This window comes from Synchytrium microbalum (assembly GCF_006535985.1).
Source record: "Synchytrium microbalum strain JEL517 chromosome Unknown SmJEL517_scf0051, whole genome shotgun sequence".
Taxonomy (NCBI): Eukaryota; Fungi; Chytridiomycota; class Chytridiomycetes; order Synchytriales; family Synchytriaceae; genus Synchytrium; species Synchytrium microbalum.
This window is the reverse complement of record NW_022158400.1, coordinates 94,010-116,641: the sequence shown is the minus strand read 5'-3', so window position 1 is coordinate 116,641 and position 22,632 is coordinate 94,010. Positions and strand designations below refer to the sequence as shown.

Below are 22,632 nucleotides of genomic sequence, written 5' to 3'. Positions count from 1 at the left end.
TATCCATAGCAGATGCGTTTCAGTTGTTAGTAACTTGCTTGATTACACGTAAAACGAACGTTCTTAGCGTAGTTAGCTGCATCTCCTAACACTCTCACACCGCACGATTTTGTAACTTGTTTTGCATCAGATTTAAACAAGATGGCAACTGCATTCTTGGCCACATTCCGTAAGCTCAAAGAAGGGCCCGGCGCCAGGGTAACTACCATCAACTTACTCGCCCTTATTCAGCTCACATTCGTTTCCTAAAACAACTTTTCACTTTTTTGGCAGAATTTGGCAAACTGGTATCGCAACCAAATGGGATACCGACAAATGGGTAAGAAGCAAATAATCGCATGGACTGTATATAAATATTCTAGCTGGCATCATCTGTATTGCTTGCCTATTGGGACTTGTACCATTATCGACATTTGGAGAAACTGCATCACATTTTGAAATGTGCTATAGAACGACCATTCAACCAAACCCTCTTACGATTATACCCGAATTCATACAGGATTACGTTATGACGACTTGATACCCGACGAGACTGAGGTTGTGCAAGAAGCACTTCGTCGATTGCCTCCAAAGGAATTCCAAGATCGACACTTCCGATTCAAGAGAGCTTTTGCTCTGTCGAATGCTCAAAACACATTGGATGCTGCTGAATGGACTAAACCTGAAGAGGTATGAATCAGCAGGGTCATTAGGGATCTTGTTGGAGTTACATATTTTGTGCTGATTGCTCAACTACTGATTGCCGTTACTATATGAAATATCATCTGTCTTTTGCAATCACAGTCGTCAAATTGAGTACAACTAGTGTGTATTTACTCATTTTTGCCCCTTTGCGCCAATTAGGACGTTCCATATCTCAGACCACTGATGCAACAATTGGAAAACGAAATGTCTTCAAAGGAAGCTTTCGATCAAATGGTCACCATTCCTGCTGCCCTCAAGAAGAGAAACCGCTCCACATAAGAGCAGAAGACAATCTAAGTAGTTATTAAAACAAAGCGAACTAAAAATAAATCATTCCATCAACACATTTTACTGTCTCAAGTATCACTTGTTTCTTGGAAGGCTGGGAATAGAAGACGGAGCAACGACTCGAATGCCGAGAAATCTTTGCATTTACAGAGAGAGATTTACAAGATATCTACATAGCTACTTGGTATAAAAGTCTACTGTCTTTGCATTTCTATCCGACCGTTTCAGGGGACTGAATTGATCAGAATACTTTTTGGATTTGCCTCCTTCTCGAGCAAGCACCTACAAAGTGTACAGGCAAATCCATCAGCAATACAAAACAAGGACATACATCATCACAAATTCCACATACCGTATCATCATGCAAGAACGGTGGTGGTCGAACCAACATTGGATCAAGAGATATAATGGTTCGTGGCTCAACAGGCCTCAAGATATCACTAGCATCGATTTCTTCGGCAACGTACTGATATTGAGACAGCTCGTAAGCCGCAAAATCTTCAAAATCTGGTTCTATTTGGAGATGCTCGTCTGATTTGAGACGCCAAAACTACAGCGAGGAGGGAGAGTTTGAGATTCACGTTATTCTCCCAAACTTCTCACCTCGATTTTTGGTGCACCAGAAAAGTCTGTAACATCAATTCTCTCACCTTCTGTATGACTCTAGACATGTCGCTAGCTTCTAAATCCGATTCCTTCTTGACAAACTGCACCAAGATCTCTTGAATATCTTTGCGAATTGCCACTGATGTGGGGTAGTCTTTCGACTGTATATCTTGTAGAGATTCTTTAGAATTGGATGCCGATGTGCCGCTGTCCTCAGAGCTAGATAAAGATTCATTCGACGTCGCTGTTGCCGGAGGAGGAAGATCTGCTGGTTTTGTGCCAGCCGCAACACCTTCTTTATCGGTCGACGATGATGGCGGCAGTAAGTTCTGTTGCATGACTTGAGATACCAGAGATGTAATGGCAAGGTCGAGCCGAATCAGACGACTGTCAGCCTTGAGCCAACCTTCCAGCTCAGATGGCAGTGGTAACTCAATGGCGAAAGGACTAGGTTTCTGGACCTAAAGAAATCACTGTTGAGTCGGTACAAGCAGGGCTTTGAGAATGCGGTTCAAAAGGGGCGGTTCATAAGACTATATACCGTCAGCAGCCTCTCATTCTCTAACACATCCTTGGCACGCTCGGAGAGGGATATTCTTACACCAACACCTACAAACAAATCGACATATTAACGAAACACACACAGAAACAGCCCTCGAAGCGTACATACCATGTATGGGAATGGCCATTTTACCTTCCTTTGTAAGAAGCTGAATAACAGACTGAAAGCTTCCAACCGTCTTGCAAGTGATTCCATAAACTGTTCGAACACGACTGCCAGCTTTAACTAGCACAACTTCCGGGCACGCCACTTCACACACATCGATGGATGTCCCCTTGGAGCGTATGGCTAATGACACTTCACCGACATTAGTAAATGTGATTTCTCGATGTACAACCTCGTCATATGGGCATCGACCTACATAATAGATTATGAGTCAAATACCGAAAAAAGACATCTAATGAGCTGCCACAGCATTTCTTACCAAGATTAATGATAGGGGGTGATATATCAAGCTTCATCAACCCTCCAACACCGATCAGTACCACTTCTTTATAGTTAATACCAGCACATTCCACCATAAAACTACTTCCAACTCGACCAGGAACTTGAGGTTTGAATTCAACGTCCAGCACAATCGACTTCTTTGGTATCACAGCCGCACTGTTTAGAGAAACAGAATATGCGGGATCTCGAATGGGTGGAATATTAAAGGTAAATCCGACTTTACCCTTGTTACTGATCTCAAGAGTCTCTCGATACACTGTCCCAACAGCACCAACCCCAAAATCTATATATGTGGTTGACAAGACTAATTCTGGCAATGCTGCTTTACCACGTACACTGACTCCAAATGATCCAATATTGGTTTCGATTTGTAATTGTGTTCGTAATTCATATCCACCAGATGGACACCATGCTACGGCGACTTTTGCAGTCTCGTTTCCAATCACATATCCAGAAGTAGGCGAGGCTTTTAATGGGTAGGCGGTTTTGATGGTATATTCCAAGGGGTATTTACCATAATTCGTAAACGATAATATTTTAACGGTGGTCTCCAAGACTGGACACGTACCCATATTCAGCACAGCAAACTCTTCAGGTTTTAATACAGCTTCTTCACACTGTCCGCTGACTTTGAGATAGTTGGGTTTATCAATCAAATCAGTCTTGACCATCAATCGTTCAGCGAATTGGCCAACTTGATGCCGTGTATGAGTGACTTGCACTTCTGCTGATTTGCCTGGTGCCAGCATTCCTTTACCACCTGTTATATGAAACATGGACGGTTTCATTACGTCACGTACACTATATGAGGTTCGTACACTGCCAGTATTTTTAAGTGAAAAATTTATGGTTGGTGATGTCGTCTTTTCAAACATGCCAAAATCAAGTTCACGACAACTAAAGTCGACCATGACGGTTCCAGCGTGCAAACTGAGTGGCACTTTATGAGTAGAATATGGTGACGAAACAATCATAGTCACAGTCTGCCTAGTCTCTCGTGAAGGAGTATAAACTACACCGACGTGACTATCCGAGAATGGATGCAATACAAATGCTGGTGGGTTGAATTCTATATCGGGGAAATCCTTTTCGAGCTTGAATGAGACGGGATAGTTGACCTCCCCTACATTCTTGAGAGCTAGTTTCTGCTCGTACGAATTGCCAACTAGAGCTTCAGAAAACTCGAGTGACATCCTAGATATAATAAGGACAGCTTCACGACCTTGACCGGCCAGTTCGACATCCCAGTTTTCACTAATCGTCCCAATTATTAAGCGACCAGGTGGTGGCGAGTCTTCAGACGGTGTAAACACAACGGCTAAATTAAACGTCTTGCCAGGGAATAGCGACACTCTTTTGAAATGCAAAAAAGGTGTTAAAAGAGAGTTCAATGGTAACACACTCCAAAACTACCTTGTCGTCGGCCAGTCCTTTCCGCGCGTGAATGTATCATTATCAAACAACTCAAACCGAGTCAAATGTAGCATGGCGTTACCCTCATTAGTAATAGGCAAATACGAAACCGTATTTTTACCAATCATACAATGGCCAAAATCAAATCTACGGTATTTGGATAAGGAAGCTCTGGCGACTCCACCACCTCCCGAGGTCTTGAGTCGTATAGGCTGAGAGCAATCAGGTTCAAATATAACATCCCCTGTTTGCATGGCTTCTTCAGCAGCCTTGAAAGTGAAGTCAACTATTACAGATTGGCCTGCTTTCAAAGCACCACGAGTAGGCATGACTGATAAGCTAGCAACTGGATTGTGTATAAAATAGGAGAAAGCTTTATGTCCCACATTGGTAAAAGTTCTACTAATGATTTCAGGTTGTCCAAGTGGTTGACGGTAAAAGTTGAGCGGGCTAGAGTCATTACAATGGACGAGTACACTACGTGGTGTAGCCGCCAATGCAATTTCATGCAAAAATGAAGCTATAGCTGGTCGAATATTTAACGTGGCCATAAAACTATCTTCAGATGCCAGATTGATTTCTACAGTTATGGACACCTCTCCAAAGCTAGGCAGCATTGTGGTGGCTGGTTCTACTTTTATATATGGTTTGACTACTGCCGATACTTGACTAGACATGGGTTGATTTGTGATGAGATGAAAAAACATTTGCCGCCTTCTGACGAATGCAGCTTGACTCTTCAAAATTCGTTTCTTAGGAACTGATGCCGTTCGTCCACTTATACTCATACGACTACTATTGACATCATCCGCTCCAGGATTATCTCGATCTTCTGAAGATATCGCGAATGGCTGTATAATTGACATGCCTCGTGGTATCTCAGACATTTGTCTCTGGTCCGAGAAAGCATTTACATCTGCAACTGATCGTAATATTGCTGGCGTTTCGGAAGTATCGCCTTCATCGTCATGAAGGTAGTTATGGATGCGATTAATGGTATTACCCCATAAACTCTGTCTACGAGTACTAACACTCTGACGAGACTGCCATGGTCGTAGTGTTTCTGGATTTTCTAACCTACAGACCATTTTTCGAATGAGACCCCAAAGATCATCACTTGACATTTTATATTTGGGCACATCGGCAGCCGATACTCCTCGATCCTTCAGATACTGTATTCGAGCCCATCCAGATCGAGGGTCAGATGATATAAAAGTCTCTGATAATGGTATAAACGCAGCTCGTGCTTCTGATGAATGTCCTACTATAGCCCAATCAAGTGTAATCGGTGTTGCAATCGACCCTGCGTTCTGGATTGTCAATTTACGAGTATAGGTATAACAACTGGCAACTTCTCCAAAGGACAAATCTCCGATATGACTTATAGATATGGTGCCGCCTTTGCCACGTAATCCGACTACTGGATTATTACTACTATTTTCAGACTGTATTTGGATTGTGGCGGTGACGGCTGATGCAGCTCTGGCAGCAAATTGAGCACCGATTTCAACAGCCATACCTGGCGCTAAGATCATTCTGAACTCAGAAACCCAATTCCAAGTTGATCGTTTATTCATGGGCGGTTTTAATGGTTGACCACTGGTCATCCTGTGAAGGAATGGTTCAGCCATTTGCGCGATAGCGAAATCTCGATTATCCACATTGGCATGTATGGAATTAGGCACCAATCCAACATTGAGCAGATAGAATCGTTTCTCAACTGTTACTCCAAACGGTACAATTCCAAAGTCCAGACCTCCAGCGCGAGCATCCTTCTCATCCGGCATATTGACTTCAAGTTTACCTATACCACCTTGTCCAGTAACAATGAGCTTCAAAGGATCTTTTTCCCACATTACTTTTACATATACACGGAATCGGTTTTCGGTGGTGGGTCTAAATACCAGGTGCAACAGCGATGTAGAATCAGCGGCAATTATACCACGTTGTGGATGTATATCAAATTCTCGTATACTACTAGGCTGAAGTAAGTAATCGATTGGAAATGGTCCTTCATTCTTGAGTTGAAAGGTCTTAATAAAATCAGCATTGACTGGATGTACACCTAATTCTAACGGCTTGAGAGAATCAAATTCTTCAAGAGCCAGTCCATCAGCATCAAGTAATTGCAGAAGAGGTTCAGCTCCGCGACCTCGAATATCAAACTCTTCGTATTGATCACGAACGTAAACCCGTATCCTAGAAGTGTACGGCGCTAGAGCAGACGGCCGGAATTCTATAACTACATCCACTTTCGAGGATGGAGAAGCAAGAACATCAGCATTTATAACTCGATATCCTGCTGCAGCCAGTTGTTCAACCCAAGCATCTGATGATGGCGCGGAACCTGCTACAGCTGCAGCTGCTTCTTCGTCGACAAATGAAGCTTCGACTTGTTTCCAATCTCGATCAGCTGGTTCTGGTCTAACATGATACATGGCTGCCAGATTTCCTCGATTCGAGACAGTTATGCTTTTACGGAACACCCTTCGTAATCTACAAATCCCGAAATCCAGTGATCGTAACGGCGAGTCAATATGCAGCATAGATTTACCACCACATCCTTTTACAGGTACCAGTATACTTCGGAAATCATAATTGACTCGTAACGACTGTGTATAATCAGCAACCCGAGTGGGTTTAAATGTTATGATGACATCCACAGTGGCCCCAACAGCGACAACACCAGATGATAATTCGACTTGAATGACATCTCGATCCGATTCCGGTATGGGGGTCTTGGATTCTATACCCACAGTACACGACAAGTTGATATTACCGATATTATGCAACTTGAAAGTCTTTTTATACGTTCGATGCACGAGACAGACTCCAAAGTCGAGACTTTCCAGTGCATCTGGTGGATCAAAGGTCAGACGAGGGATACCGACTGTACCCTTCAAGGCTACCATGAAGAAATCACCACGACTATCAGATGATTTTAAAAATACTTTGGCATTGAGTGTTTCGACGGCAGTGGGAGTATACACTACATCTATATCTCTAATCGACTTTGGTGGTAAGATGACTTCATCATTTGGCTCACTACCATCAGCACGCAATTGTATTGCGCGGTGATGACATGTGAAGGTCAATGACGCTTCGGCCGATCCTCGATTCTCAATAGTGATGGGTCGAGTATTAGCTTGTCCAAATAGAGCGACAGCAAAGTCTACTGTTCGTGTCAAGACAAATATCTCAGGATAGCTGCCCGTTCCTACTACCTCAACTATAAGAGCATCAGTCAGATGCTCAATATCGGATCTAGGAGATATCTTGATGAAGGCTCGTTCTTCTTTTGGGTTTCTAGGTGTGAATTTAATACTCAATTCTATAGTTCCATCTGCTTCAAGAGTTCCCTCTTCAGGATCAGCCATATATCGATCATTATTACATTCAACGAAAAAGCGAGATTGTAGAATCCCACGATTTCGGATTCGAACCTTCATGGCTTTCGTCATCCCGACTCGAATTATATCGAAATCAATTATATTGGCGTCTGCCACAAACACGCTGCTAGCACCAACACCATGAACGGTGATTTTGCATGGTGTCAAGTTACCAGCATGAAGTGTATAATGGCCCCATACTTCGTGTTGAGGAGCACTGGGATTGAAATACACATCAACACTTTGAGTGCATTTAGGAGGCAAAGTTCCAGAATTCGGGAATACAGAGAAGGGTGCTGGAATGGTTGTTAAATCCATGGATGACATGTGCTGAGTTTCGTATTTTGTCAGTGCTACATGCTCGATTTGATCCATGCTCAGATCCCATGATACTGGCAAGTCACCAGTATTTGAGAATAGCAAATGTGTTTTCTACAGCAAAAAATGTTGAAGCATCGAACCAGAAACAACGAGAAAACAACAAGAGTCACTCACATGGACATCATGAACATGTCTTATTCCAAACTCGACACGTTTATCTCGTACTTTGAGTGGCGGTTGAACCATTGCACTCATCCAAAAAGCGTACGAATCAACTTCAATCGATCCAATACGTTCAACCTCGACTTGAACATGATTCGTCACATTTCCCTAAATAACCAAATCATACTCAGAGTTCATCTGAATTTGGGTATCGTCAAAGGGGGGAAAAGCCAACAGAATATAAAAGCATACCAAGTGAGAGGAACTGAAAGTAAATATACACATGACATACTGCGAAGGGGCCAACCTCAACGGTAACCCATTGGCATGGGGAGCGACTGTTGCAATAGCAGCGGCAGCAGCCGACATAGCACTACTTGCCGCTATTGCCGGCATTTTCAGTTTACCACCAACACGACGTCTCAGATTCTTTGGATCCGTAGATTGAGTTGCCCCCTTAGCGTCCAAAGCAGCTTGTCGTTGCTGTTGATGAGCACGGTATTCAGCTTCATCCCAATCAATTTCCATGGCATCCATTGGCTCCTCACCAAATTTTACAACATCTTTCGACGGGAGAGTCAAAATCGTCGAGTCTTCAAGATCATCATTTATGATCTTCCATGTTATAGCCGAATCAGCGGTAACTCGAATCTCTTTGATCTGGTAATCGAAATTGCCATTATTTCGGAATGTCAAGGTTTTGGTAATCGTGCTGCCTAACTCGACTATACCCAAATCTAATATTGACTTTTCATCCTTGACAACAGTATCAATTATCGGGACTGGTACAAATGTCGTTTGCAATTCTTCGTTCTGAGATCCATGAAGCATCATAGATCCACGACGGCTAGCTGCGATTCCACCTACATGTGATGATTGCGGCGCTAAATGAAAGTGAGAAGTACGGGATGCATGCAATCCAGCTTGGGATGGTGCATCCTGATGTGATAGCGGTGTTCCAAAGATAGGTGGCCCTCGAGGAATCGACACATTCGATGGAAATTGTCCTAAATGTGAGGTTATTGACGGAGCTGGTATTGGAGAAGGCAGAGCCTGCATTACAACCAAATCACAGTTCAATGATGAGATACCGCTTCTAGCCATTACGGGTATACTTCGACTGGCATGGCTCGACATGACATGAATGACGAGACAATACTGTCCAGCTTTGGTAGGCTCAAATATTATAGACACCTCGGCCCGAGAGTTTCTAGGCACGACTACAGTCATTTGAGAAGCATGGAAGGGATGTGGAATTATTAAAGTAGCTGTTATCTCAAATGGCTGAGTATTTAGTACCGCCAAAGTTCTGACGGCTTGGCGACCAACAACCACATCTCCGAAATCAAATGAGTCGGGGGAGGTTGCTAATTCTGGTGCACCGACTGTGCATTCGACTGTAAAAGGTGCCAGGGATCGACGAGTCTTTCCTCGCTGAGTGTCACCATTCACAACCTAAAGTTATTGGTTGTAGCATCAGTCAAAAGGTCTGGAAAAGCGAGAGAATAATGCAATTCCATGAAATCAATCGTAGACATAACTCACATGAGCAACAGGATCAATATACTCTGGAAAGATCCGTGCTCGATGATCAGACGAGGTGGAAGACTGAATATACACATCAACAGATGTACATTCAAACGGCTTCAGCGTAACCCTAGCACTTGACAATCCAAAGGGACACCATTCAGATCCCATAGAAGACGGCACAATCAAAGGAAACCCATCAGCAGCTAACCCAATACCCTTTTGACCTATGGCAGTAACACGAGCTTCCCAAGCGACTTCAAAGTTCGCCTTGTTACGAATAATCAGTTTACGTATGGCTTTATGCATGGGTTTGGAATTGGGGAACTTTATAGTTTCGGCACCTTCACGTAACTCCATTTTCAAGAGGTCGCCAAATACACCTTGAAGACCTACAGACACCATTCCAGGACCATGAAAATTGTCATCGAATATTGCTAGTGTTCCAAATATGGTATAATGACGAGTCTCTGGGTTGGTTTCACGTTCGAATCGTTCGTGTATACGTATTGGAATTTCAGCGGTTACTGCTGCTTCTAATATACCATCCAAAGGTACATCCGTCATAAACGGATATGACAAAACCAGATGATATGCTTGTGACGACGACGTGAGGTTTGTTATAGACACAAACTGATACGTGTCCTCAAAAGTATTAGTTCGGGTTGAAGCAATGACGGACTGTATCGGTGGATCAACTTCAAATATTACTGATGTAGGTAGTAAATCACCATCGGCCGTGGGAGCATAACTAGTGCCAGACATGTTACTAGCTGTTGCAGGTGTTTCAACAAGTGGGGCATCTAAATATCGTCGCAGTCCCTGTAATGGTTTTGCTCGTGAAATATAATCTGGAGTCACAGCAACACCCACAAACTGATGCGTATAAGATTGCCATTTCCTCGGTTTCATCATTTGCGTATTCATTGCATATCTATACGTTCCTGGTGACGATGGAGTGAATGTAACCTGTAAGAGGAAACCCGCTCTTGGAGCTAACGTTACGAATGCACCAACGGCTTGTCCATCAAGGGCTTGGAAACTGACTCCAGGATTACGATCCACTACATCGAATTTAAATGGTGATGCATTGGGTGCAACTACTTGGCATTGGATTGTCCATGCGGACAGATTGATTAATGGTATGGCGACTACGGTAGGCCTATCTACTAGTGTTATCGGCATACAGACCGTCTCAAATATCGGTATTAAGAGTGCTGGTCCAGAGAAGGCGACTACTTCTAGATTTATGGGAGCAGAGCTAGGCACACGTAACGTTAACGTCTCTTGTCGTTGTCCAGACATACAAGACAAAAATTCAGCTACGACACGTTCTTCGCCACCAGGAGGCACAACTATAGTGTGACCGTGATTTAATACCAGCTCATTCGTACTTGATTCAACAAGTACATGTAATGGACGAGCTAAATCCCTGTTTTGCAGCGTGATTCGTTTCTTGGCAGCACCATAATATATATCAGTCGGGCCAAAATCAATTTCGGTTTCGAGGACACGTAATGCATCTCGTCCATCAGCCAATAGTACAATCTCGTGTAATTCACCACCCATTGCTACTACTATTAAACGATCCTTGATGGTATTATCCGAGGAAGACGTTAATTTCACTTGAATTACACGTCGTTCCCGTGGTTGTAGTGCAAATTGACTTTGAACTACAGTGAAGGCTTCACTGGAGGATGATGGTGCGATTACGAGAATGATGGTGGTTTCAACTGGTAATACGTTTTGTAAGCATAGTGGGAGGGTGCGGACTTCACCCTTGGGACAACACCCAAAGTCAAGCTGAGGAGGCCACGTTTTTATGACAGGTGCATTAAATCCTCTCAGACTCAATCTATGAGTACGACATTGTTAGCGATCTAGTGACAGCATAAAACCGAAGGACACCGATGATTATTTACCTATCCATTGCAAACCCATCGCTATTCCTTACTCTCAAAAATCCGTGCACATCAAGGTTCCGTGCCAGACGATCAGGTCTAGGACAAAATTCTACAGATATGAGGAATGATTCTCCCCTGGGTATCAATCCAAACATGGGTGTGGCTTTAAATAGGTGTTGAGGCACAGCCTGTAGTGTGAATTCAACGTCCTTGGTTAATGATCGATTATGTAGAAAGACTTCTCGACTGTTTCGGAGTAGTGTCACAGATGTTTGATCAACATTGAAGCATACAGCTGCTGGATCTGGTACTTCGACACTTGATTTGGAATCTAGAGTGAGTTCCAATGTTTCCATTCCTGAAGAAGATGGCCCTGAAGTCGAAAAGGATGGTATTTGAAATAAAGATAACGCAAAAAAATTAATTCTAGCCTATAGAATGATGAGCTTACCTGTCTTTCGACTCTTCCTCGACCTCACCACCAGACATGACCCATGTATACCCAATTTAAGACTCCGCAAATCTGGCACATCATCAGGATAATACGGCCCTCGAGCCTTCACCTTCCTCACAACAGCCTTCCCTTCATCAGATTCATTATAAAAAGTCTGCTCAAAGACCCCAAGACTTTTCAAATACTGCCATCGTTTAATACTAAATCCGAATCCCAGCCTAGCCATCTCTTCAGGCGACTGATCAATATTCACCAATATGGAATCAGAAGGTCGTGAATACCATCTAGCCCAATAGCGTCCTAGTTCGTGTAATAACAGTGGATGTATGTCACGACCGGTTTTTGCATCTACGCTGACTGATTGTGTGCGCGATGATGATAAGTGTGCTGTTGATTTTACTGCAGACCTGTCTAATTCTGCATTACTATTGGCCTGTGATGATGAAACCTTCCGTTTATCCTCTAGATATGACTCTAGCATAGTAAACAGAGGTTTGGCAATAAACTTGTCAACACGGATTCGATTACGATTAGTTTGTGGCAGTTGCTGATTGACCACTCGTAATACAGCAGCCTGTAAATATGGATGTGTTGTGCTCGTACTGGATAATACAGAGGACGTGAATGCGTCCATGTAACTAATAAACTCAACACTTTGAGCTGGTTCGGTCTTCCAAAATGCAGCTAGGGACTGTAATACAGATAATCGTGGCATGAATATATGAGGAGGTGTATAATGGGATGTGTCGAATGGTGTTGATTCGACGGATAATAGTGGTCCCAACTCTGATGGGAAGAGAGACAGGAATAGATCTAGTACGGCATGAAATGATGCGTCCAAATGATAGTATGGGAACCCAGGCTGAAGCATGACTGCAACCATATTCGATAATGCTTGTGCTGCAGCACATCGTAACATCATACTCTGCCAAAAAAAGGAGCGGATTAGAATACTGGTGATTGTTGCCACATAATAGCAGAAACAAATTCACAGAATCTTGTATCTTACTTCTTCGGCAACAGTTGCATGATGTAAACTCTTGACCAACTCGATGGTCCATACCATATCACAAGACGAGACAATAGTTGACGCAGATATTAGAGCAAAGCTCTTGAATGCAAACAGTCTCGTGGCAGGTTCCAATGCTCGTAATAGGTGCAGTAAGACCTTAAAATGCACATCTCGATCAGTTGATTCAATGCCCTGATTAATTTGGAGTGGTTGGATATGTTAATGAAAACTTATTACGGTAAATCGATGTATAATATGAGTTGACATACTTTGGCATCATTTCGTAGTATGCTTGTGGATCGTCTGATTCGACTTGTCGACGTGTGGTAATTTGTGTTTGATCGACTGCTCATTGTTGGAGCACTTTCGTGATAGATCAATGATGGTATTCTATAGATATACAGTCCATGTACAGTATAGCACAAGTCTGGCGATTGATCCGGATTGATCCTCGTCGCTGCGACACAACTTGCTGTGTTTGAGTTTTTTCTGAAGACCAGCAACCCAGAGAACTGATGAAGCCTACCAAAGAACGCGTTCATACTGACTGCTTCTAAGTAGCGATGAATTCTTTATTTACTTGGTTGAAGATTTATGCGACTTTGTTAACCTTTTGCAATTTTCACTACCTTCACATCCAAGCTATAAAACGAACTCAAGACCAACCTCGCTATTCTTAACTGCCTGTAAATTGTAAATGTGCTACCATTTATTGCTTACTGTACAAAAACTTGGTTGCTTGATCACAACGTTTCATTACAAAAGACAGAGCTACATCACTGTCCTAGTCCTAACTTTGAGAGGCCTGCCTTCCAGCTTGGCAGTATCTCGTGTCAATCGATCAGGAGATTTGAGAATCAGCAACGCTAGAAAAGGACGGATGAGTAAACGAAACTTCTACTGAAAGAGTGACATTGTTAACTGGTCACATCACGCAGCACGCAACTTACATTGCTCGAATGCAAACTCAATCTTTGTTCGATTCCTTATAAACGACAGATACGGCCATGTAGATTGTTCACCATTCTTAATCCAATATTGCAGGGATGAGTATGTCGGATTACTGAACAACGTCCAAAAATCCTACCATGGAGAAAAAGCACGTTAGGAAGCGCTCATATTCAGCACGCTGGAATCGAAACGTACAGATAATGACAACGTAGGTGTTATCGTAATGTGTCCTGTAGATCTAGAGTCCAACAAGGCATTCATGAAGTTGGGCAGAAATCCAATTTTGAGGAGCTAATTATTGAGAGGCGTATTCAGAATCTCTGGCGACTTGTTGACATCATCGAGCGTCATTATTTGCGGTTTTTTGTCATAAACACAAACCTACTTGCGACAGGCGATACCTTATTTCAGAGAACATCAACAAGAAGAGTCTGTTACCAAGCCCTTCTTCAACTGCTTTTGGTCCCTTTTTGCTTGAGGCATTCAAATGTGGATTTGCTTGCGAAAGTATAAACTAGAAAAAGTCTGTCAACATCGAACGGGAAGCATCGAAATAGTTATTCAACCGATTCACATACATGATTCACATTGAAGAGGTCTGATAAGGTATCACTGCAATGATGAAAGGTTTTAAAGTGAACCATAAACAAACCGCTGAAGTAAAGAATATTTAGTCTGTCAAAACTTACCCAGCTACTGATGACACGACATTCCACTTGATAGCTAAGATTGAAGGAACCATTCATGTATGAGAAAAAAAGCACGCAAAGTGGAGGTTGTATGTAAACTTACTGGATGGTGAAAACTTGTATATTCTACCGTCCTTATCTTTCGCCATCAAATCCACTGTTTCGTACAGCCCAGTAACTGCCGTTGAGCAGCACGCCGCGCTCCATATCAGCACATTAGGAGCAGTTAGGTCTATTGTATTTTAGATGAGAGTTGATCTTGAGACATCCGTAGTCGTACCGCAACCACACCACGGTTTTTTTACTGCTTGATTCTTTCCAAACTTACAATTCAACAAACTAGGCACCTCATTTGTTCTCGTCGAGGACACGCAAATGTTGAGGATGCGATGCGATTTTTTGTATGCTTCCTAAACATGATATGCAAAGAGAAATCGTTGGAGTTGAGTCTCCAACACAAAAGACTGAAAATGCAAATGATGCAAACCTCGAAGGTCAAATCTCCCACATTCGCCCTCACACACTCTTCCAACACTTTGACATCCATTAAGTATCCTAAACGAAAGCAACATTATTTATCAGGATTCCGACAACAAAAAAAACTCGCTACATTGCTTACCATGTTTAAGCATTCGAATAATCTTTCTCTGAAAATTCCCACTTCTACCCTTTCTTGAAAAAGCCTTCAAATCGACTCCACCAGGCTCAAATATATCAGGTAGCTCCGCGTCTGATTTGACACATACAAAGGCAGCAATCAATGCTCCAACAGATGAACCACTTATGATTCGTGGTAGTAGCCCATGTTCATTTAATGCCTTGACGACTCCAAGATGGTAGAGGCCTAGAAATATCAATTATGCAAAGGGTAGGCATTTCGTGTCGTTGCGTGACATGATCACACAGAGTTACTTTCTTGTCTAACATACCAAACGAAGCACCTCCTTCCAATAATAACGCAGTACTTCCAAATGCTTGTCGAGTGTCATGCAAAAAGTCGAGTTTGACTTGGTACGATAAAACACCAGGAAACTCGTTTTTGGTAATGTATTCGATTTGAGTAACGACTTCATCCAAGTAGAGCTCAATGATTTTTTTCGTTCTAAAAGTGGTTATTTGAATGACATTGAGTGATTCCTTGGGACTGAGAGACGTGCAGCAAGACTTGACCTAAACGAATTACCCCAGATAAGATCGACCAAACAGTTTGGCGTCACATAATCCACCAAGGTTTCTCAAGAGACCTTGAAAATGAAAAGATTGATGATTAGCAAAAAAGCCGCATGTTTCTACCTCCAACAAGCAAATGCTTTTAGTTACCGGATCTCAGATAATAAATCATGGCATCGACATCATTTTTAGCTCTAGCTTCCTGTAGTACGTGTAATCGGATGGCAATCAGCCTGTGATCATATTCTTTTGACTCTGGGACGAGAGCCCATTTGTCGTTTCCTATACGTTGAGACAAAGTTTCAGTATCTGTCTTCTGACTTGTGGATTGTAGAACTGTGTATCTGGAACGGTAATGTCGTGGTATACCGAGTAAGATGTCCAATTCAGAAGCAGCAGCCTTCCATTCCTCGTAGCTATCAGCTAATCGAAGCTGCTCCCTGAATGTTGATAGGAGACAAGTTAGTTACATGTAGTGTCAACGTACAAGGACGATGCAGGCGATAATAGCATATATGAAATTAGTAAACTAAATTGCTACCTTAGAACCTCTTCTCTGCTGACACTTGAAGTCTTGAACATCTGGAATGTTGGCAGGAACGCTAAGGGAGACAGCCAAGATGAGGAAGTAGCCATCTTGGGAATATACTGCCAGGCGTTATGTAGTCAGTCTCTCTCCATAAGCTTTTGGTCGAAAGACAGGAATGATGAGGTTTGGAATCGTTTGATCTATAATGAGCACGATCATTGGAGCATAGGCTTTCTTCGCGCCATGACACGTTCTGTTGAATGAAATTAATTATTCAATTATTGGATCTTCATTATCTAGCTCCAAAACACCTTCTCGAATTTCCGCAGGCCAAGCTCAACTTTTTTTTTCAAGCTCAAAACATCCAAAAAGCGAATAAGAGCAAGCTAGCACGATGAAACGCATACGGGAAGACGACGATGAGGACGCTCAGGACATTGATCACTCCATGTCCCGCAAAGTACGCTCGGTAGAAATCATATCCAGTCAAGGAGGCAGAGAATCCGACGAGGAAGACGACGAAGACGACGAGTTTGATGAAGATGATTTCGAAGATGAGCTAGACGAAGAAGATATCGAAGATGGTATAGCTTCCAGTGCTGCCAGACCCGTCATGAGTGGTAGAAAGGGGCTCTTCTTATCACGACAACCTGTAAAGGCTAGGGAAGACGACTTTAAAGTCACAAAAAAGACGACGGATGCAACTACGGCTCCTACAGCACCACCTCCGAATCGTCAGAGGGTTATGATGTTGTCTTCTAGAGGAATCATATACAGGTACCGTGCCGATCACTGGGCTACATTGGGTCTGCGTCGAACTCGACTTTTTTTTTGTTAGGCACCGACACTTGATGATGGATTTACATTCTCTAATGCCTCATGCCAAGAAAGGTATACTTCCTTGTCGGCAGATCATCATTGAACGCGTCCTGATCCTCTCACATCTATTAGAGAGCAAACTCGACTCAAAGAGCAAACTATACGTGCTCAACGAACTATCTGAATTGGCAAACTGCAACAACTGTGTCTACTTTGAATCTCGTAAACATCAAGACTTGTATATGTGGATGGCAAAGACTCCTAACGGTCCTAGTGTCAAGTTCCTAGTCCAGAATAGTAAGCAGGGCTATTGCTATTTGATTGTACGAGATAAACAAACTGATCATTCTACAACCCTTATAGTTCAAACTATGGACGAGCTCAAATTGACGGGTAATTCTCTCAAGGGCTCTCGTCCAATCCTGTCGTTTGATAAGGCTATGGATTGCAAGCCCGAATATGTCCTGATCAAGGAGCTCTTGACTCAGGTATAGCTTCTATGCAGCTTTCCTTTTTTTGCGCAAATACTAATAATATTAACGATATAGATATTTGGTACTCCAAGAACATCTAGAAAGACCAAACCATTCTTTGATCACGTCATGTCCTTTTCTTTACTCGATGGCCGTATATGGTTTAGGAATTTCCAGGTAAGCATGGAGAGAGCCAAAACAAAACTACAAGGTTCCATTGTATTGCTACTGACACCCTTGTCTCAACTACACTAGATCATTGAAAAAGTAGATGACAAGGAAAAAGACCCATCAGCCAAAATGACACTAACTGAAATCGGTCCTCGATTCTGTCTTTCCCTAATCAAAATCTTTGATGGTGGATTCTCTGGATCTGGTCTATACGAATCACCTACATTCGAATCACCAAACACGGCTCGACGTCTCGCCAAGCTAGAAAAACAGTCTGCATACGTGAATCGTGTTTCTGACAATGTTAAAAAGGTGGTGAGGATGGCTAATTCAGCTATAGATGAAGATCCTCTAGATGAGGTGTTTTATGATCATGAGGGGGCTAGTGATGGTGATAACTGATTGATTTGAGGTGAAGCAGGAGGAGGGTGCTTTTGTTCTCCGTCAGGACGAGATAGTAGTAGTCTGTTTTTAATCTATACAGCACAAATACAAAAAAGTTTGTGACATGCAAGCAATAGGCTAGATCGTCGAGTTGCGTTCTAGAGCTTCCAACGGATCGAAGAAGAGAATAACTGTCATACAACGAACCTCGTTATCAGAAAAGAGCCCTTCGCCACCTTTATACTCGGCAACAATCTTTCCTTGTATGCACATTCCTTCCCGCGGCAGCGGGCTGATGTGTTGATCGAGTGCTCATCAATCAGTCACCTATGCCACCACATGCTCCCTGAATTCTGTATCTTCCTAAGACAGAAGAATCAAAGGTTCTTACTCTCACGCTTCACAATAATCAGGGACACGGCCACAAGGAGCACATTGATTTCGTTGTTTGCAAGGTAGCGACAAATTGGTTTAAAGGCTTGAATGTCTGATTCTGATCTACGAGCATTTTATTCGTGTTTTGCTAGATTCCATCCATATTATAATTGGCAAACTCTATTGCCCAGAGATTGCCCAGTGGAACCCATCACGTTGCCCTACAGAACAGAAACGATATCTGTTTCATGAAACGAAAGGTTACAAGAGCTCAATAAATAACTCTTAGACAACATTCTATCATCTGGAAGACCTTGCTTATACATATCTCCCTGCGACATGTACAAAACTCTGCCTCCTTTGTCACATATCTCTAGTGGAAGAGCACCGTTAGCAACACCACTCCCGCATACTGTCGCAACCTGCCTTTACTCATCAACGAATGTGTAGAGCACGCTATACACATACGCGCCAAACAGCTCTTTGATGATGCAAACCACAAAATGGCTATACTGTATATGTATGAACGTCTCGTCGATTTTGGCTACCATCTACCTTCCGATGCTATAGACTTGTATGCACAATTGAGTCATCGGGATTGTCCCTTCGAGTGTGGATTGGTTGATGAGAGGCATAGAGAGAGAGGGTGACGAAACATATGGCGAGGTGGATTCGTAAGAAGGTGACGAGGGTGTCGTTGGATACCGACCCGTTGCTGATACGAGTCAAGTGCGCAGAGGAGGTCAAGCCTTTGGCATAGTGGAATACGACGTGACTGATTTGGAAGGTGTTTCTAAACAAGTTACAACAGCCAACAGGAGACAAAAGAGGTTCGAGTACAGACGATTCAAGAAGGATTTCCCACGACGCTTTCATAAGTTTAGATTGCATTATACCTATTTGAGATTATGATAATTTTGCAGAGGTCCTTACAGTCGTTCATGTGTTTTGTTACAGCCTCTTGGTAGGTTGCTACATTCGTCGGACGACGCTGACTTTTTTTGCTAGGCACCGACATTTAATGAGGATTTATATCCTTCGATGCCTCATTTCACGAAAGGTATACTCCATTGCTATCAGATCATGAATCCCATCCTCAGACTCTCACGACTCAACGAGCAGGCTATACGTGCCCAACGAACCTAGAATGGTAAGTGCTATTGCCATGTGGTTGAGCGGGCGGAACAAAAACCTGATCACTCATCCACCTTCGTTAGCTGAAACTGTGGACGAACTCAAACTGACAGGCATCTCTCTTAAGGTTCTCGCACAATCTAGGCATTTGATTCCGAGCCTGAATATATCCGTATGATCATGAGGATGGTAGTGATAGTGACAACTGATGTGAAGCAGGGACACGTGTGGGGGTTGTAGGGGTAGGGGTAATTGTTACATAGTTGTTTTTGGTTTTCTCTAGACGAGATAGTAGTATTTCATTTCTATCTATACAACACAAATACAAAACAGTTTTTGACATGCAAAAAATAGGGTTCCATGTTGGCGTGCCATGTTGTTAAATACGTTCAAGAGCTTCCAACACCACGACAGAGTTTCCTCTTATGACCTACAAAAAGAGAATAAAAAAATCAGCAACGTGTAACGAGAACATCATATCATCCCTGTGGATTCTGCATATCCAATAGCTAGCAATGCTATATAATACATACCACCATTCCCAAATCCTCTTTACTATTATCCTTTTTTTCTTCAACAGCATCATCCACCACCAGATTCAAGAATGGGTCGAATCCTATTGCAAGAATCCATACATAGTATCAGCCTTCATCCAGTTTGAAATCCACAACGTTGTATGATGTACCTCGCAAGATACCAGTAACTTTTCGATTTCCGTTTAATTGGATGAATATCTTCTTCTCCATGTACCTAGGAAGCAGCAAGGCGAGAGTCAGAATTGATTTATATGTATAGGATGACTCAATGATAGATGATGCAGCTTGTAAACGTTACTTTTTCAATTCCGGTGTGCTAGCTTTCGACATGTTTTGTGTGTACTTTGGAGCTGGATGACGATGAGCTTTATAAATTGGCTGGAGTCCCTTATATTGTGACTCTCTAAATGAAGGATCTGTATACGGTCCGTGTCTCTGTTTAGTTTGCTGCAGGTGCTTGTGAGTAATGCTTTAGCAAAATTAAATATGGGCAACTGCGATGGTCTCGTTCAACTTTTTTTTTGCAAATGCAACAAAGTTCGTGTTTTTATGAGAGAGCGTTTGCTTTTTACAAATCTAACGTGTTTATTTACACATCATTAACACCTTCCTTTTTTGACTCTCTCTATATATACCCTTCTTAATAACTGCCAACGTGCTAATGTGCACACAAGCTCCCTCCCCTTCACCATTCAGCCATCCAGTTCGTAATATAAACACAACTGCTAGGATTGACTGGCCCATTATCACTACAAAATGAAGCAACTGGACAAGTTCCACATGGCACAGAAGACAAGGCAGACCACCGACCACTCCATTCATTACCAGGCAATCGTGGTGCTTGTCCCTTTTCACCTGGTTGGAAGAAGGACGGTAGAGCATCTTTTCCAATCTCTTCTCGATACTCTGATGGTCGTATAGCTTCATAATAATACATGTCGACTTCTCCTGCTAGTGCTTCAGCTATATCGTCTCCGTCATCGAAATCGTTGCTGTCTTCTGCTGGTGGTGGCTGTTTCTTTTCACGTGGTCCATATCCTCCTGTTTCTTCATCTTTGAGTGCGTCTGGATCAAGTTCAGGTAATTCTATATCAGATCCCATATCATCTTGGTTTTCATCAGAGTCTTCTGCTAGGGCTGCTGCTGCTCGTCGTGCTGCTGCTCGTGTGGGCTTCTTACTGGCTGCTGCTCCTTTTTTTGTTGATTTGGAAGCCTTGGCGGGCTTTACTGGTTCGTCTTTTACTTTGATGATTTCATTGGATTTACCATCTCGTCTATATCGGGTGATTTTGCCATCATACACCAGACGATTGAGTACACGGACAATATCTTCGACGCTCAAATCTGTATTGTTGAGGACGCCTAATCCAGCCACATATTTGAGACACGATTGTGCTGTAGCCCAGTTTTTATATCGTGAATCTCGTGGTTTCAGCATGTCTCCGTCACAGTATGTCTATGTTACATTTATGGGTTAGTAAAACATTTGTTGGCTGTCTGAGTGTGATGAAACAAAAAAGCTTAGATTAAAATTCAAAATAGGAGCCGCATGTAGAGCCTCTCCGAAGGTCCCGTTTCTGGCTCACCTTGTTTATGATGTGATGATGACAAACAAGAGACACTTGATCAGCCAGTTCTGTGTCGAATTCCTGATCAGTGTAAAAGACACCACCTGTGACTTCTACAGATGGCATGACTTCGGCCAACATGTAGAGACGACGTGTTTTGAACTAGTGTGCAAAGAAAGATTGGGTGAGTTTCCAGGAGTAATGAAATCAACAATAGGCGATTTTTGGAACATGGCATGTTGTGCGATACCTTGACAGAAGTCATGCATTTGACAAGTAGTGAATTACTCAATTTGTCCAAACATTTGGTAACTGACTTCTCATGTAGGTTTGATTTTTCCTTGATGTGCCTGACCCAGATTCCACGATTTCCAGCCGATTTGATGACATTGTATACCATGAGTTCTTCATCTGACAGTCCTTTAGTCCTATATAAGAGTAGAAGGAGTCAGACCAGTTGTCAGGTCCTCCAGTTGCCTGAGCGACTTGTTTTTAACACGATGTACTTTTTGAATTCCTCGTCCGACTTTGCTCTAAAGAATAGCTCTCGTCCATGTGAAATGAATTCAACGACCTTTATTGGAGCAAAAATAGATGATGTTAGTCACTGGGATCAGTGTTTTCGTCGTTTGGAGGGAGCTAGGCATGTACCTGTTTGACACTCAAGCTGTTGATGGACTCGAGCAAGTCCTTGAGGTCTATATCAGGCAGAGCCTGTTGAAGAACGGCTTGTGGTAGACCCTGTGAGATAGAGTGTAATATGTGAGATGATGTGCCTGCAGAAAAACTCGAATCATGTTCTGCAGAGTGATGACAAGATAATACTGACATTTGGATGTTTTCTGAGTTCATCTAGGATTTTCCTTTCCTCAAAGTTCAAGTTTGCCAGAGTATTTGCGACAGCAGTGGCATGATCAATTGGTTCTTCTTTATGTTTTTTGTGGGAGGTCTTCTTCTTTTTGATGTTTGAGGACGATGAGGATGATCCGGCAACGGGATTGGCTCCTCCACCATCATCTTCGTCGGCTATCTTCCTCTTGCTGCTCATCCTTGCTTTTGAGATG

At 42.7% G+C, this 22,632-nt stretch overlaps 6 protein-coding genes across 6 annotated transcripts; 2 read left to right on the top strand and 4 right to left on the bottom strand.

Annotated features, from left to right (window-relative positions):
• Positions 1 to 141: 141 nt before the first annotated feature.
• Positions 142 to 963, top strand: SmJEL517_g05514 (uncharacterized protein; the record flags this gene model as incomplete). Its single annotated transcript, XM_031171440.1, has 4 exons — positions 142 to 198; positions 274 to 319; positions 500 to 669; positions 844 to 963. 4 exons carry the CDS (start codon positions 142 to 144, stop codon positions 961 to 963), a joined length of 393 nt encoding a protein of 130 aa, XP_031022577.1.
• Positions 964 to 1,149: 186 nt separating this feature from the next.
• SmJEL517_g05513 (uncharacterized protein) lies at positions 1,150 to 13,122 on the bottom strand (the record flags this gene model as incomplete). The annotated part of the gene is made up of 14 exons (XM_031171439.1): positions 1,150 to 1,254; positions 1,325 to 1,522; positions 1,623 to 2,039; positions 2,120 to 2,187; positions 2,249 to 2,497; positions 2,565 to 3,940; positions 4,001 to 7,821; positions 7,885 to 8,040; positions 8,125 to 9,327; positions 9,418 to 11,254; positions 11,322 to 11,676; positions 11,755 to 12,682; positions 12,767 to 12,961; positions 13,039 to 13,122. 14 exons carry the CDS (start codon positions 13,120 to 13,122, stop codon positions 1,150 to 1,152), a joined length of 10,992 nt encoding a protein of 3,663 aa, XP_031022572.1.
• A 418-nt stretch (positions 13,123 to 13,540) lies between these two features.
• SmJEL517_g05512 (uncharacterized protein) lies at positions 13,541 to 16,215 on the bottom strand (the record flags this gene model as incomplete). The annotated part of the gene is made up of 15 exons (XM_031171438.1): positions 13,541 to 13,635; positions 13,720 to 13,852; positions 13,916 to 14,011; positions 14,106 to 14,234; positions 14,299 to 14,332; positions 14,410 to 14,443; positions 14,513 to 14,641; positions 14,738 to 14,819; positions 14,897 to 14,964; positions 15,029 to 15,253; positions 15,339 to 15,511; positions 15,593 to 15,653; positions 15,730 to 15,861; positions 15,949 to 16,019; positions 16,121 to 16,215. The coding sequence occupies 15 exons, from the start codon at positions 16,213 to 16,215 to the stop codon at positions 13,541 to 13,543; spliced, it is 1,557 nt and encodes a 518-aa protein (XP_031022571.1).
• A 287-nt stretch (positions 16,216 to 16,502) lies between these two features.
• SmJEL517_g05511 (uncharacterized protein) lies at positions 16,503 to 17,973 on the top strand (the record flags this gene model as incomplete). The annotated part of the gene is made up of 6 exons (XM_031171437.1): positions 16,503 to 16,885; positions 16,947 to 16,999; positions 17,060 to 17,224; positions 17,291 to 17,415; positions 17,476 to 17,577; positions 17,656 to 17,973. 6 exons carry the CDS (start codon positions 16,503 to 16,505, stop codon positions 17,971 to 17,973), a joined length of 1,146 nt encoding a protein of 381 aa, XP_031022574.1.
• Positions 17,974 to 19,843: 1,870 nt separating this feature from the next.
• SmJEL517_g05510 (uncharacterized protein) lies at positions 19,844 to 20,330 on the bottom strand (the record flags this gene model as incomplete). Its single annotated transcript, XM_031171436.1, has 4 exons — positions 19,844 to 19,894; positions 19,998 to 20,080; positions 20,150 to 20,214; positions 20,299 to 20,330. 4 exons carry the CDS (start codon positions 20,328 to 20,330, stop codon positions 19,844 to 19,846), a joined length of 231 nt encoding a protein of 76 aa, XP_031022573.1.
• A 355-nt stretch (positions 20,331 to 20,685) lies between these two features.
• Positions 20,686 to 22,616, bottom strand: SmJEL517_g05509 (uncharacterized protein; the record flags this gene model as incomplete). The annotated part of the gene is made up of 6 exons (XM_031171435.1): positions 20,686 to 21,456; positions 21,587 to 21,730; positions 21,819 to 21,996; positions 22,075 to 22,142; positions 22,220 to 22,309; positions 22,398 to 22,616. 6 exons carry the CDS (start codon positions 22,614 to 22,616, stop codon positions 20,686 to 20,688), a joined length of 1,470 nt encoding a protein of 489 aa, XP_031022609.1.
• Positions 22,617 to 22,632: the final 16 nt, after the last annotated feature.